The 15,102-nt window shown below is 45.5% G+C and overlaps 1 protein-coding gene across 1 annotated transcript in view; it reads left to right on the plus strand.

The window, feature by feature from the left end:
• The window catches only part of LOC122941285 (glutathione S-transferase P 1-like), a 41,556-nt gene that overhangs the window by 9,829 nt on the left and 16,625 nt on the right, over nt 1-15,102 (plus strand). The window contains exons 2-5 of the mRNA XM_044298397.1: nt 3,821-3,856; nt 6,348-6,460; nt 7,748-7,835; nt 8,002-8,105. Of these exons, the coding sequence (XP_044154332.1) occupies nt 3,821-3,856; nt 6,348-6,460; nt 7,748-7,835; nt 8,002-8,105 (341 nt within the window). The remainder of the gene's footprint in view (nt 1-3,820; nt 3,857-6,347; nt 6,461-7,747; nt 7,836-8,001; nt 8,106-15,102) is intronic.

Genomic DNA, 15,102 nt, shown 5'->3' on the forward strand with positions numbered 1-15,102 from the left:
GTTGTAAGAGGCTGTGAGGTCAGCTGCTACATGATATACATTGTGGTGCTGGGGCCACGTTACATCATAGGGTAATTGTGATTGTGATGCACAATTGCACAGGTACAACCGTTTCTGGTGACAAACCCCCCCATGTGCCTCATAATAACGAAATAACCCTATCATCAAGTATATCCATATTCTTGCATAATGGTCAACATGGGGTTAATGTATGAGCTACAACAGTCACTTGCTATTTGGCAGCACAGTCTTATGAATTCAATCTATGTGCCTCATATTAATAATGACCTGTATTCTGCAACTCACATTAACCCTATGTTGCCTATTATGTTAGATGGTACTTTGGGGGTCACTTACTATTAATGTGAGGCACATGGGGTCCATTCCAAAGACTCCAAAAGCATGTGCCCAGCCTGACATTAAAAATAAGTGACCCCCCCATCATGTTTAAAACATGGGTAGTGGCAAGATTGGGGTTAATGAGTCACATTAACCCCCAATCTTGCTGGCTGTCTTTCTTATAGATATGTTTTTTGCCTGCCTTTATTTTGAGGCAGGCTAATCATTACTCTTATACACCTCACGACTCACTGACTCTGGGGCTCGGGCTGACGCTGGGAGGACTCAAAGGAGTACACATGACAAGCGTGAGTGACTCAGTTAGGAGTCAGGATGGAGGAGGAGGCTGCTCCGCTGGTGCCGTTCGCTGAGCTCAGCGCTCACTAGTCTCAGGCGGAGTCAGACGGCGGGGCGCAGCAGTTTATTACCTCCCCCCGTCCCTCCTCCTCCTTTAATTAAACTGCACAGTCATTGGTGGCAGTGGTGCAGGCATCTTCAGAGCCCGCCTACTCCATTGGGCTCAGCGGCGGCAGCGTCATAGGAGGGAGGGAATCCCTCCCTCCTTCTCCTCTCGCCTTCTCCCTCCGGCCTTCTCCACTGTCTTTCTGGCGGAGCGCCATGTTGTGTCATAGGAGATAATTGGCTGCGCAGCCCAGTATCGAAAAAGTGCAAATCACAGTACCGAATCGATACTTGTAAAAAAGTATCGATTGGGTATCGATTTTTCGATACCCGCAACAACCCTACTACCACTCCCATCCTCTGCTCCGCTCCTTCCTCCTATCTGCTTAGCCTCTCTGGTATACGCCTATTGAAAAGAAGTCCTTAAAGGGAGTCTGTCACCAAAATATGACATTGTACACCACTTGCATGGCTCTTTAGCACACCTATCCATGATTTAAATGGTACCTTTTATAATTTTCTTCTGATTTTCACCAGCAGGAAAAACGCACTTTAATCCATATGCAAATGAGGGCTCGCAAGTGCCCAGGGGCGGCGTTCTGTGTGTAGGTGCCCAGGTGTCACGGCCTTTGGTTTGCGCTGTGACACTGTTGCCACACTTGCGGTTGCCCGCGGCAACGTGTTGCTGTTTCAGCATGCGGGAGCTGTGTCACGGCCTTTGTGGTGTGTGCCATGACATGGTTGCCACGCATGCTGTTGCCGGTGGTAACGTGTGGCTTAGTTTGCTTGTGTGTGGTGTTGGAAGGGTTAACTCCCTTCCTAGTGTTTTGTTAACACTGGGATTTATGTGTTTGTGGGTGTGGCTGCTTGGGCTGTTTAGTCTCTGCTGGAAGCCTGTAGCTGATGTGTTCCTCCAGGCTTGGTGTGTGCTGGTGGTTCACTGCTCCTGGCTTTACCATCCTTCCAGTGAGGTCCACCCTTATGGTCATAGATGTTCTTTGTCATACCGGTGTCTCCTTCCCTTCTTTTTGTATGGAGTGGGTTATATTCAGGGTGTTTGTATGTCTAGTTTGGTGTTACGAGTCTGTTGGTGTTTGTCATTTTTTTCTAGACATTTCCCTGTCTCATTTTTTTTTTTTTTGTTGCAGCTATGGTGTCGTGGGTTCCTGTGTGGTTTGTTGTGTGTGCTGTGTCCCTTAATGTTGGTGTGGACACCAGCACTTGTGCACGGGTTCCAGTCAGTGTGTCTGTGACAGGTAAGTGTGTTATTGGTTTTGATTACCTGCCATCCCGATATGCTGTATGTGTTCCCCTCTCCTTGCAGCTTAGCCAGTCGAGACTCCTGTTTGTCCGTGTTGTGGAGGAACAGGTCGTCTCTCCCCTGCTCCTAAGTGAGGGATTTCCAGGGCGACTCAGGATATTAGGTATCCAGTGTATGAGCTGTCCCACCATCGGGGTCCGCTCATACGGTGAGGAGTCAGGAAGAGGATTAGGGACGCGGTAGGAGGACACCTGCTCCCTTATTTCTTCTTTTGGCCTGGCTGATCCCTTTTTTCCCTTTGATACTGCACGGTAGGGGGTTTCCCCCCCACTCACACCAGGCTGCTCTGCCTTCTTTTTACATTACTCCTCCCCAGCCTCTTCCTTATGGATTGTTAATAGTACTGAGACTGTAAATCAAGTACTGTGTGTCAAATTGTGGGATCTTCAATTTTGTATTGTGTATTATAATGAAGTAAGGACAGGTTAGCCAAGGTATGTGGACAGAGTACGCCTACCATCCAGGTGTATCTCTGGGCTGAGGTTATCATTGTAGGGTGGAGTAGGGACAGACATAGGTATATATACCTGTTGCACCACTGCTCATCCCATAGGCTTTGGCTGTTGGTCCGGGCCATTACAGCTCTTTCTGTAATTGCATTTATGTGTATTAGTCCTTTTTTGGATGTTTAACAATTTTTTATAAAAGTTAAGTTTTAGATGGTTGCTTTCTGTGATAGTCTTCCTTGGCCCGCCCTGCAAGTCCCTTCCGTCATCCACAGGACCGGCCGATATCCCGTGCGAGCACAGTGCACCGTCGGCACGGGCGTGCACTCTGTGATGCCAATTGTGGGCACGGCAACGCTATATGTAGTGCGTATGTGCCAGCACAGACATGAAACCACTGACTAGAGGGCGGACCAGAAGCAAACAGGAGGACTGGAGGCCGGCGCATGCGCACTACATGTAGCGATGCCGTGCACACGCACGGGATATCGGCCGGTCCTGTGGATGACGTAAGGGACTTGCAGGGCGGGCCAAGGAAGAGGCTGGGGAGGAGTAATGTAAAAAGAAGGCAGAGCAGCCTGGGCACCTACACACAGAACGCTGCCCCTGGGCACTTGCGAGCCGTCATTTGCATATGGATTAAAGTGCGTTTTTCCTGCTGGTGAAACTCAGAAGAAAATTATAAAGGTACCATTTGAATTGTGGATAGGTGTGCTAGAGAGCAATGTAGGTGGTGTACAATGTAATATTTTGGTGACAGACTCCCTGCAATAAGGTACTGCTGGCAGAAAATGTATGTTAAACTGCCAGCAGTACCTTATTGCAGCCTGTAGCATGATTATAAAGGTGTCTGTGTCTTTTCTGTACAATGCGCCAAAAGTCTGAAAAAAAACTTTTATTCAACTGGGTTCGCTATGTAAACGATAGTCTTGAAGTCAAGGGGGCATCTGCTTTCTCGTCTGAAGTCAAGCGTGCCCCGCCCCCTTAGCGTTTGATTGATGGGAATTCCAATTCCTTCAACACTGGACGCTCACACGTACTATTGCGCGTGCGCTGTGTCCCTACAGTGTCGGCGCCTGCGCACTGTTCCACTCCGCTGTGAGGTAGGCTTAATGATCAGGCACTCGCACATGAGAGCCTGCACATGCGCGAGCCTACGCTCAAGCACCCAGCACCTTTTGGCGCATTGTACAGTAAAGACACAGACCCCTTTATAATCATGCTACAGGCTGCAATAAGGTACTGCTGGCGGTTTAATATGCATTTTCTAGGTGACAGGTTCCATTTTAACATTTTCTTTTTTCTTTTGTAGTGAGTGGATACGTTATAACCTATTTCCCACTAAGGGGTAAGTATGTGATCCATATTATACCATATATAATGCGCAGACTCTGTCTATTAATTTTATTCCTACTCTCTGGATGTTCCAATTTTTATTACTTGCATTGTTTTTTAAATCTTTTTTTTTTTTAATATTTTTAGGCTGGGTTCACATCACGTTTTTTTTCCCATCCGCATATACAAAAAAAATTATACGTTAGGCTACTTTCACGTTAACGTTTTGGTTTCCGTTTGTAAGATCCGGATCTGTTTTCAATGACACAATATGCCACAATAGAAAACTAATCCGTCCCCCTTGACTTTCAATGGTGTTCAAGACGGATCTGTTTTGGCTATGTTACAGTTAATACAAACTGATCCGTTCTGAACGGATGCATGTGGTTGTATTATCTTAACAGAAGCGTTTGTGCAGATCCATGACGGATCCGCACCAAACGCGAATGTGAAAGTAGCCTTAAACGGATGCATCAGACTGATGTCATACTGTGGCATTCTTCGCCATAGAGTTCCATAAAAAAATATATATATATATCTGAGAAAAATGGCGGCACAGGCAAATAGATGAAAATGTGGGTGCACGTTCTTAAGGGAATAGACTTCTTACCCGAATAATAGTCCAGAAAATGGATGGGGAGGGATCTCCTCAGGCCGGTAGGCAAATATACATAGAGGGCAGGTGAATTAAAATCCTAAAAATAAAGACTGCACCACCAGGGCTAATGAGGAGTGCCAGAGGGTACATGTTATATTAGCCCTGGTGGTGCAGTCTTTATTTTTAGGATTTTAATTCACCTGCCCTCTATGTATATTTGCCTACCAGCCTGAGGAGATCCCTCTTGAGTTAAGATGTCTGCATAATTTTCAGGGTACCCCTCCTCCCTAGATAGCCACGTGATTTGTGGTGGTCTTCGGGGTGTTACCCTGTATGGTAGGGTTGCAGCCCTGTGAAGGTATTACACTCTATTATAAGGCTGGTTTCTGGTGACACTAGCATTGATATGCAGAGTTAGGGCAGCTGACCAGTAGCCAAGATGGCGCGTGTGCCTGGATCACACTGGGCATGCGCTGAATATCTAATACACCAGGCAGGAGAGCGGAACGGTGGAATGGGAATGCGCATGCGGCAACATTTGTTTCTGACGCATGGCGTACTCAGCTGCCTGTGCACTACCTGATTGGCACTCCCCGGAGCAGGCGCAGTAGAATGTACACAACGCCGAGATGATGTATGGATAGTGTGCCTCACCCGATGGGTATGTTTGCATTCTGTCTTTTTGACCCCTCCCCTTACATTTAATTTTGGTTTAACACTTAACATGGTCAGCACTGGAGATGATGTGGATCACTATGGATCACAGGTTTTTTGGTATAAGGATAATATAACATACATCACAATCACTGTATATGACCATGTTTTTACTATGTAATGTATATTTTTTATGCAGTTCTCTTTTTAATTGCACTGTATGCTAATTTTGTCAACACCCACTGATTTGATTGGATCACATGACCTTGATGTGTGTGTGTTTTTTATTATATATATATATATATATATATATATATATATATATATATATATATATACTGACCACATGTATGTCTTCTTTGCTTGAAAAAGGCTCTAGTACTGAGCCGAAACGTTGTACCGCACGGGTGAATAAAGGAGTTATTTGTCCATGATCTATTGGAGTGCCGTTCATTTTCTATATATTAGTGTGCTGTTTCTGTATTTTTTTTTATTTTATTTTGTAACGTACACGTCAAACGGAGGCATAAAACGTGACGTGAACCCACCCTTAGCCTGTTTGCCTACTTTCTTGTACTCTAGTCCATACATAACCCCATCAGAGTGATTCTCCCGGGCAACCATGCATACTTTTAAACAGGCTTCCCACCAACCAGGTGCCATTTATAATACTCGTGTCCGTCTTATGTGGTAGAGGGGGCCCCCTCAGGCACAAGGCCCCTTGCGCAACTTCTAACACTGCACCCTTTATAGCTAATCCCATTATCTATAAACTGTCTTCTACCCTTAGTTACACAGGGAAATTGGTGGCCATGGTTTTTGCCGACATGATGGAAGCATATATGCAGTTTTTACATGATAGAAATCAGCAGAGAAGAAATGTCACATCTAGAAAGTAGTCTATAAACTGTCTTGGCCATCATATGTATGAATAGGGCACCCATTCAGTAACATTGCATTTCAGTTCATAGATATTCAATATCAAGCATGTTCCATGTGAATGCAGCCTTATGATTGCTAAAGAAATTGCCGAGGCTTAAGGAAAAGGATCTGCTCTTTCCCCTTCCTTATCCATTGGCTGTACCTGATATTGCAGCAAACAAGTAAATGGAGCTGACCTGCAGTACCAGACAGACAAGAGTGGCGCAGCTTCTTGAAAATGAGCAGACCCTTTCTTTAACCCTAGATAACCTGTTCAGTAGTCATGTTTACTTCTCTGCTTTACTGACACATAGAAAATGTTGACTTGTAGGTAGAGCCGAGCCCATACGTCTGCTCCTTGGTGATCAAGGAGCTTCCTGGACAGAGGATGAGGTGCCATTGGCAGACTGGTTTTCAGGAAAAATTGACCTTAAGAAACAGGCGGTGAGTTGCTTTGTTGATACTGTACAGTCTGTTAGGAACAGTCCGCAGCCAAGTCGGTCATGGTTGGGTTTCCTTTAGGAGTGGCAAATATGAGTAAAGGTATATACATGGTCCTAACCTGTTACAGATGCATGGTGCCAGCTGAAAAGATGGCACCTAAATTCTTGCCATGAGATCAGCTTAATGAATGTGAAGTGCTGACACCTATACATCCTCATGCCTTAGCCGACCAGTACTTGTGTTGCTCACTACCATTCATGACGCTGGGGCTAGGAATTCACCAGCATCATGTTGGTTGGTCTCTATACACCTAAGAAGCATCATGGCTTGCATTAAACAGAACAAGGCCAACTCTTAACTATTCCCCCTCAAACCCCTGTGAGGTGAAAGAGAGAGAGAGAGAGAGATATATATATACTCGGCACATAATAATGAAGCACACTGTTCCACAGTTCTTGGGACTCCTACAAGTAGCAACGATCTCACGTCCAGAAGGGATTCCCTCCAACTCTTACAAAGTGCTTTCCAGTACTTCCTATATAGTCCAGTCTGACTATGTTGAACCCAACAGGCGAGATGAGACTAGAGCCCACCAAACATCCTGAAAAGCAAGTGTATGTCCCTGGGGTCAGGCTTGGACCATTATTGCATCTAGGCCTTCCTTGTGGCCAGTCTGAAAATAACTGGTGAGGCAGTTTTGATAGCAGTGATCATTTGCTGGTCTTTTCTGCTGTATGGGTCTCTTTGCTATATGATTATTTAGAGTGATGGGTTTTATTCTGACACAGATCCAAACTTTTGTACTGATCTGTTTCTAAATATATATTAATAGCCTGCAGAACTCCAATACAGATGTCTAAAATACTGATTCAGGCCAATTCTCTCTCTCCCTTCACGAGAACTGCCTATTCTTGTCCCCCAAAGCAGACAAAAATAGGACATGTTCTATGATTTGTGGAACAGCTACACAGATGCAGACTGAACACGGAGGACATACATGTACTGTCCGCATTTTTTCCGGAACTGTAGAAAAGAATGGATGTGCATGTGATCTGCAAAATATGTGGATTATAAGTTGACCAAAACTACGGTCGTGTGCTTGGGGCCTTAGACATAGGATTAAATCCAGTGTAACATTCTGGCTGCTGGAGGCCACCACTGGAGGGAGCTATGGATTTTACTGCATGCTGGTTATTCATTGAACCCCATAATACAGTATGCTAAGAATATCGGACATATGTGACAATCATTGTTATCCTTTTTACCAATCTTTGGGATCTTTTACAGGTTTTTGGTCAGCTGCCACAGTTTAAAGATGGAGATTTTGTTCTGTATCAGAGCAATAGCATTCTGAGATATCTTGGACGTAAATATGGTACTTTTTTTGCATTTCTATAAAATAAATTACTTATTCTTTAGCTTGTGTAGAATGTAGATCTAGCATTATTTTAAAGAAAAACTCAAATACATTAAAAGAATTAATGTATGATATTGATTTGTCCTTACATTTACAACATTATCTACATATATTTTCCTACTAGGTATTTCTGGGAGCAGTAACGAAGAGAGTGCACTCATTGACATGGTGAATGATGGTGTGGAGGACCTAAGACTGAAGTTCGGCCTTATGTTCTTCTATGAGTTTGTAAGTATTGAAAGAAAAACTCAAATTCTAACGAAAGGTGTTGCCACGGTCTAGAAATAGTATGAATACTTTTAATTAGTTATAATAGCTCATTTTGCCTAGGAAGCAATCATTAGGAGAAATAAAATTGCCCCTATACAACTAGTACACACAAAACATGTCCTAGTCACGCAGAAGGACACGTTACTTCACAACAGTGAGGTAAAGAGCTGCCTCACCCTCCTCTCTACTTGTCAGGGATTATGATCCTGAATACAGATGATAAAATCTTCAGCTAAATCTCTGTAGGAACGGAGACATGAAGTACAGAGAGGAGGGTGGGGATTTGGTAAATGAGCAGCAGCTCTTGTATGCATTTGGCTAGATTACCACAGCCCAACGTTACCTCAGTCTGTCCTGTCCGTCCTCTCTGTACTTCATGTCTCCTCATGAACTCCATTCCTACAGAAATTCAACTGCAGGATTATAATCCCTGACCAGGTAAGCAGAGAGGGTTCAGTATTTTTAGTAATTTTATTTTCTTAATTCCTGGAGAACCTGTCCACTGCATTTTGTGCAGGAAGAATCTTGTGAGGCTTTGGCAGTGAAAAGCCACCGAGTAGGATCCATTTCAATGGAAGGCCACTCTGCTATTCTTGCAGTCACGTTTATTGTCGTAATCTTCCATGGCATGGTTGTGGCAGTAAACTTCACCTCCCATTGAAAACAATGGGAAGTGGGGGTGTGGCCTACCAGAGCATGGTGTAAGACGCACATTGGAGCGCTCCTGCAAGTATCCTGGCACATCCGTCTGTCCGTGGCCACCCGGTGGACAAGAATCACTTGGTGAGGTACCAGAAGCTGAGAGGAGTCACCTGCAGCACGCACATGAGGACCAGAATGCAGAGGAGGTGGAAAAGTAGCAGGCGCCCGGATGGAGCTGACAGTCCAACATGGCGCCGGGGTAGCATGTGTAGGGTGACCACGTGTCCCGGATGGCCCGGGACAGTCCCGCATTTGGAGAGTCTGTCCCGGGTCCCGGTCACCCTCATTCCGGGACAATGCAGTGTCCCGGAATGACCTGAGCCGCCGACCGCTGCTGTTGTGACAGTCAGGGCTGGCGCTTCCATAGAGGCAAGGTGCCGGAGATGAGCGCTTCCATTGTGGAAGCGCTCATCTCTAGTCATCTGTATCGCCGTCCTCAGGACAGCGATACAGATGGCTGTGGAGCAGGGGAGGGAAAGGTGTGTCTCTTCCCCTTCTTCTGATAGGCTGCAGGCACTAGTGCCGGCAGCCTATCAGAGGCCAGCGCAGGCGTCGCGATGACGTCATCGCGTTGCCTGAGCCCTGGGCCGTACAGCGCGGGACACAGGCCAGAAGCGGCCTGCATCACATAGCTGCCAAGGAGGTAAGTATAAGTGTTTTTTTGTTTTGTTAATACTGGTGGCTACTGGCACATGATGGGGGGGGGGGGGGGGGGGGGCTATGGCTACTGGGACATGATAGGGGGGGCCTTATGGCTACTGGCACATTATAGGGGGGTCTATGGCTACTGGCACATTATAAGGGGGCCCTATGGCTACTGGCACATGATAGGGGGGCCTATGGCTATTGGCACATGTTGATGGGGGGGGGGGGGCGGCTCAGGCTACTGGCACATTATAGGGGGGTCTATGGCTACTGGCACATTATAGGGGGGCCTATGGCTACTGGCACATAATGGTGGGGGGGCTCTGGCTACTGGCACATTATTGGGGGACATCTATGGGGGCACTTCTTACTGGCACATTATTGGTGGGCACTATAGGGGCATCTATTGAGGCCACAAAGAACGGTTATTTATATGGGGGCTCTGTATAGGGGCATTTTATACTGGGACACGTTATGGTGGGTACTATGGGGAAGGTGGGAGAGGAGTACTATGGGGTCATCTATGGGGGCACTGAGAAGGGGTATTTTATACTTACAAATTATGGGGGACACTGAGGGCATCTACTGGGGCACTATATATGGGGCATTTTATACTGGTACATTATGGGGGGCACTAGGAGGGAGGGGGAGAGGAGCACTATGGGGGCATTTACTGGGGGCACTATATAGGGGTATTTTATACTGGCACATTATGGGGACATTAGCTCAACTGGGGGCATTTTCTGCACTGTCACATTATAAGAAGAATTATTTCTACTGGGGGGCATTATGGTGGGCTTTATTACTCCCCCATGGTATGACCCCCTAGTAGCAGCACCAGCCTCTCCCTGCTCTGCTATCCCTCTGCCCATTCTACAAATCCTTATTATGAAATCTTTCTCATTAGGATAAAACACAACATCAGCTCCGCCGAGCCCCCGGCCAAAGTGTGGAAGTGGCGTCCGAGATCCCCAAGGGCCAAGCCAAGTAATTGTAAGTTTTCATATGAAATATGTTTGTTATACACATATAGCATACACTTTGCCACACAATGTACAGTTTCTTCTGTAAAAGTCAAGTGTCATGGGGGGGGCCCTTATTGTTTTTCGCCCCAGGGCCCCTTTTCACCTAGAACCGGCCCTGGTGACAGTCACTTCTTTATACTATGCGATCACCAAATCAGATAGGACAGTACTATGCGATGCCGATGTGTGTGTGGCTCCTCCACTGCCTTGCTGCGCGGCCGAGTAGCGTGACCGCGACCGTGTGATCTTAGGCCTCGTTCACACTTCAGTGTTTGGTCAGTGATTTCCATCAGTGATTTGTGAGCCAAAACCAGAAGTGGAGCCTCCACAGACATGAGGTAGAAGGGAAAGATCTGCTCCTGTTCTGTGTTTAGAGTTGCACCTGGTTTTGGCTCACAAATCACTGATGGAAATCACTGACCAAACACTGAAGTGTGAACGAGGCCTTAGACTCACGTGACGTCGGCCTGGCCGGGATCTCTACTGTGCCTGTAACTGTGCGGCCGTTATCGGCATTAAAGAGGGCGAAATGTAAGTTTAACTTTGCAATGAATAATGATGTCTGCCTCTTCTTTGGGTTTAGGGCAGCAAAGTAGCCAGTTAATGTGCAGAAATACTGAAAAATGCACAGGCAGATATGTTTTTGCCAGTCTCAAGTATAAGTTTGACGAAATGCACTTGTGAATGTAAGTGTCCCTGAATGGCAGTTAGGAAATGTGGTCACCCTAAGCATGTGGCAGTGAGTAGGAGCGCGGCAGCACGCCTCAGTAAATTCGCAAGGGGAGCGGAGGGGACAAGAGATTGGTCCCAAAGTAAAGGGGCTGAAACAATGTCCTCCTCATAACAAGAGGAGAGACTAACAGATGAGGAGGGGGAAAGAGAAAATTGCCGTCGGGTCACTACACTAATTGACCAGGCTCCACAGAATGAAACCCCTTCTAACCCCACTGATGGAGAACCTGATACAGATCTTGGGTGACCTGACAGGCATGGCTGCATCCATTACAGAATACTTCACTTTTAATGCTGAACGGCGTCCCCACATACTGTATGGGATACTATGAAGGCATATTTAAGGGGGCTGTTGATTAAGGCGATTAATGCCCACAAAACTAGACCGAAAGAGGTGGATTTCAAGGCTGAAAAAGACGAGGCGGAGGAGGCCTTTGGACATCCGCTTCACAGGATATCAGTAGGAAATTGAGGGAGGCATAGGAGCAATTGAGATGTCATTTGTTACAGGCAGCAGAAAGGAAACGTACCTTTTCCCCAGTCGTCTCCATGACACCAAATCCTGAGACTGTCTTCCTCTGATAGGACAGGAAAAAACAGAGGTTCAAAAACCCCACCCCTTTACTCCATCGCCAGTGTTTTTTCCTGTCCCATCAGGATAGGAAGCAGGAGAGGTGTATGTAGGCTCTATACGGGCCCACCTGCATAACGATTATTCAGGCCGAGGTCGGATCTGTAGATTCGTCTCTCCCTCCTCCCCTCATGGCCTGAGCTTGGACGCAAACTGTTGTGCTCCCTGCGAAGATCCCTTCTGTGGCGGACAAGGGGGATTTCATGCAGAGGGGAAAATAAGATGGCGGCCGGAGCGGCACTGACATGTGTTCCCTCCGGTCGCCAGATTCTGCTTCTTCTTCTAAGAAAACAAGGAAATGTGGAATGTTATAAGCGGTTACCCAGTACTGGGGCTAAACCCTTATGTAAAGAATGTACTTCCAATATCGTGAAAGCTGAATCCTCTAGTTTTCTTGAAGACTTTAGAACACTAGTAAAGGAGGAGGTTCAGTCCGCTTTAGCGTCTAAGGCGTTAGAAGGCTCAGACTCTGAATCTATACAAAAACTATATGCATCTTCAGATGAAGACAATGAATATAAAAGATATTTATTCAATCTGGATGACATTGAGGAGCTCATAAAAGCTATCAGAGCTATAATACAAATGGAGGTGCAAAAAAAAACCAAGACGGCACAGGAAGAAATATTTGGCGGGCTGGGGGAAAGGAGAAATTCGATATTCCCGGTGCCAGATAATGTGCAAAAATTGATTACATCAGAATGGGGAAAAACCAGACGGGTTATTTTATTCCCAGAGGGATTAAGAGGCGATATCCTTTTAGTGTGGAAGATTGCACCGATTGGGAATCTATCCCCAGAGTGGACGCACCAGTAGCAAAGGTTGCAAGACATACTGCCCTACCCTTTGACGATTCGGCACAACTTAAGGATCCCATGGACAGAAAGGCTGAAAGCCTTCTAAGGAAAACCTGGGAAAAACTTTCTCCTTCCGCAAAAAAGACAGTAGGTCATATGCTTGCTGTCATCTCTAGGGCCCAGCAGGGCTCATTATGCATAACAGAGCTGGTAGACCAGGCATCCTCAAACTGCAGCCCAGGCTCCAGCTGTTGTAAAACTACAACTCCCACAATGCCCTGCTGTAGGCTGATACCTGTAGGCTGTTCGGGCATGCTGGGAGTTGTAGTTTTGCAACAGCTGGAGGGCCGCAGTTTGAGGATGCCTGTGGTAGACCATCAGGGGAAATCATTTGTGGTAACAGGGAATATCCTGGGTATAATTAAGGATTTCTACTCCTCCCCATATACCTCTAGGACATCTACTAACGTTCATTAGGGAGGCGGAGCTGCCTACACTATTGGCAGATAATAGGGATCCATTAGAAGAACCTATTACTATTGAGGAACCTCTAAAAGATATGGCCAATGATAAGGCCCTGGGTTCAGATGGTATCCTAGTTGAAGTATATAAGAGCTTCCAGGGAATTTTGCTGCCCGAACTACTCAAGGTCTTCAACTACTCGCTAGAGGTGAGTTCGCTCCCGGCTTCTATGCAGGAGGCCCTTATATTAGTGATCCCAAAACCGAGGCAAGATCCGCGAACTCCAAACTCATATAGACCGATATCCCTCTTAACGTCAGATGTTAAGCTTTTTGCAAAGGTCTCGTCAAAGCGTCTATCCAGAGTGATTCTTGACATAATCCATCCTGATCAGATAGGTTTTATGCCCCAGAAATCTACGGCTATCAATATAAGAGTATATACCAGTTTACAAGTTCAGGCCAGGTGGATAATTGTGGAGATAGAATAGCTCTATCTCTCGACGCTGCTAAGGCATTTGACAGTGTTGAATGGGGGTTTCTTTGGGCTTCATTGGGTTATATGGGATTTGGACAGAAATCCATTAAATGGGTTCAGGTCCTGTATTCAAACCCAAAGGTGCGGATTGGGGCTAATGGGGGAGTGTCTAAATACATTCAATTGGCTTGGGGAACTAGACAGGGATGTCCGCTCTTGCCCCTGCTATTTGCTATAGCCATTGAACCTCTAGTGGCAGCAGTACATAAATCCCCGGATATTAAGGGCTTTCAATATGGACAGGTACATAATAAAATAGCGTTATATGCAGACGACACTCTCATTCTTGGGTGATACGGCGTCCTCTTTATCGGCCACTACGTCTCTTATAGACCGGTTTGGCAGACTTTCGGGCCTTACTATTAATTGGCAAAAATTAGCATTGATGCCTATTGATGGACAGATGGTGTCTAACAGTCATAGCTAATAATAATCCATGTGTGAATAAAATTAAGTACTTAGGAATTCATATATCTCCTAGGCTAATGGACTTTGAGGATTTCAACCTATGTCCATTGCTGGGGAAATTTAAAGTGAAGGCTAGAGCATGGTGTAAGCTATTCCTTTCAGTGGTGGGTAGAGTTAATCTCCTCAAGATGGTAATAATGCTGCAACTGTTGTATATACAGTACAGACAAAGTTTGGACACACCTTCTCATTCAAAGAGTTTTCTTTATTTTCATGACTATGAAAATTGTAGATTTACACTGAAGGCATCAAAACTATGAATTAACACATGTGGAATTATATACATAACAAAAAAGTGTGAAACAACTGAAAATATGTCATGTCTGTGAAGGTTCTCATTTATCCAGGTCTTGGTATATATCTGTAAAGAATAAATCAAGGCAAATGGACGTACTGTAGATTTCTTGAAAACGTTTCACTCGTTCTTCCAACAAGCTTTCTCAATTCTGAGTGATTGTACAAAAATTCTGGGAATAAATATGTAACTGATGTGGATCCGGTTACATATTTATTCCCAGAAGGTTGCGTTGAGGAGAAGTCAGGTGGATACACAGCTGATAGTCCTACTTAATAGACTGTTAGAATTTGTATTATGGCAAGAAAAAAGCAGCTAAGTAAAGAAAAACGAGTGTCCATCATTACTTTAAGAAATTAAAGTCAGTCCGAAAAATTGGGAAAACTTTGAAAGTAAGGGCTATTTGACCATGAAGTAGAGTGATGGGGTGCTGCGCCAAATGACCTGCCCTTCAGTCACCGGACCTGAACCCAATCAAGATGGTTTGGGGTGAGCTGGACCGCAGAGTGAAGGCAAAAGGGCCAACAAGTGCTAAGCATCTCTGGGAACTCCTTCAAGACTGTTGGAAGACCATTTCAGGTGACTACCTCTTGAAGCTCATCAAGAGAATGCCAAGAGTGTGCAAAGCAGTAATCAAAGCAAAAGGTGGCTACTTTTGAAG

This window comes from Bufo gargarizans, chromosome 6 (assembly GCF_014858855.1).
Source record: "Bufo gargarizans isolate SCDJY-AF-19 chromosome 6, ASM1485885v1, whole genome shotgun sequence".
In the NCBI taxonomy this organism is placed as follows: Eukaryota; Metazoa; Chordata; class Amphibia; order Anura; family Bufonidae; genus Bufo; species Bufo gargarizans.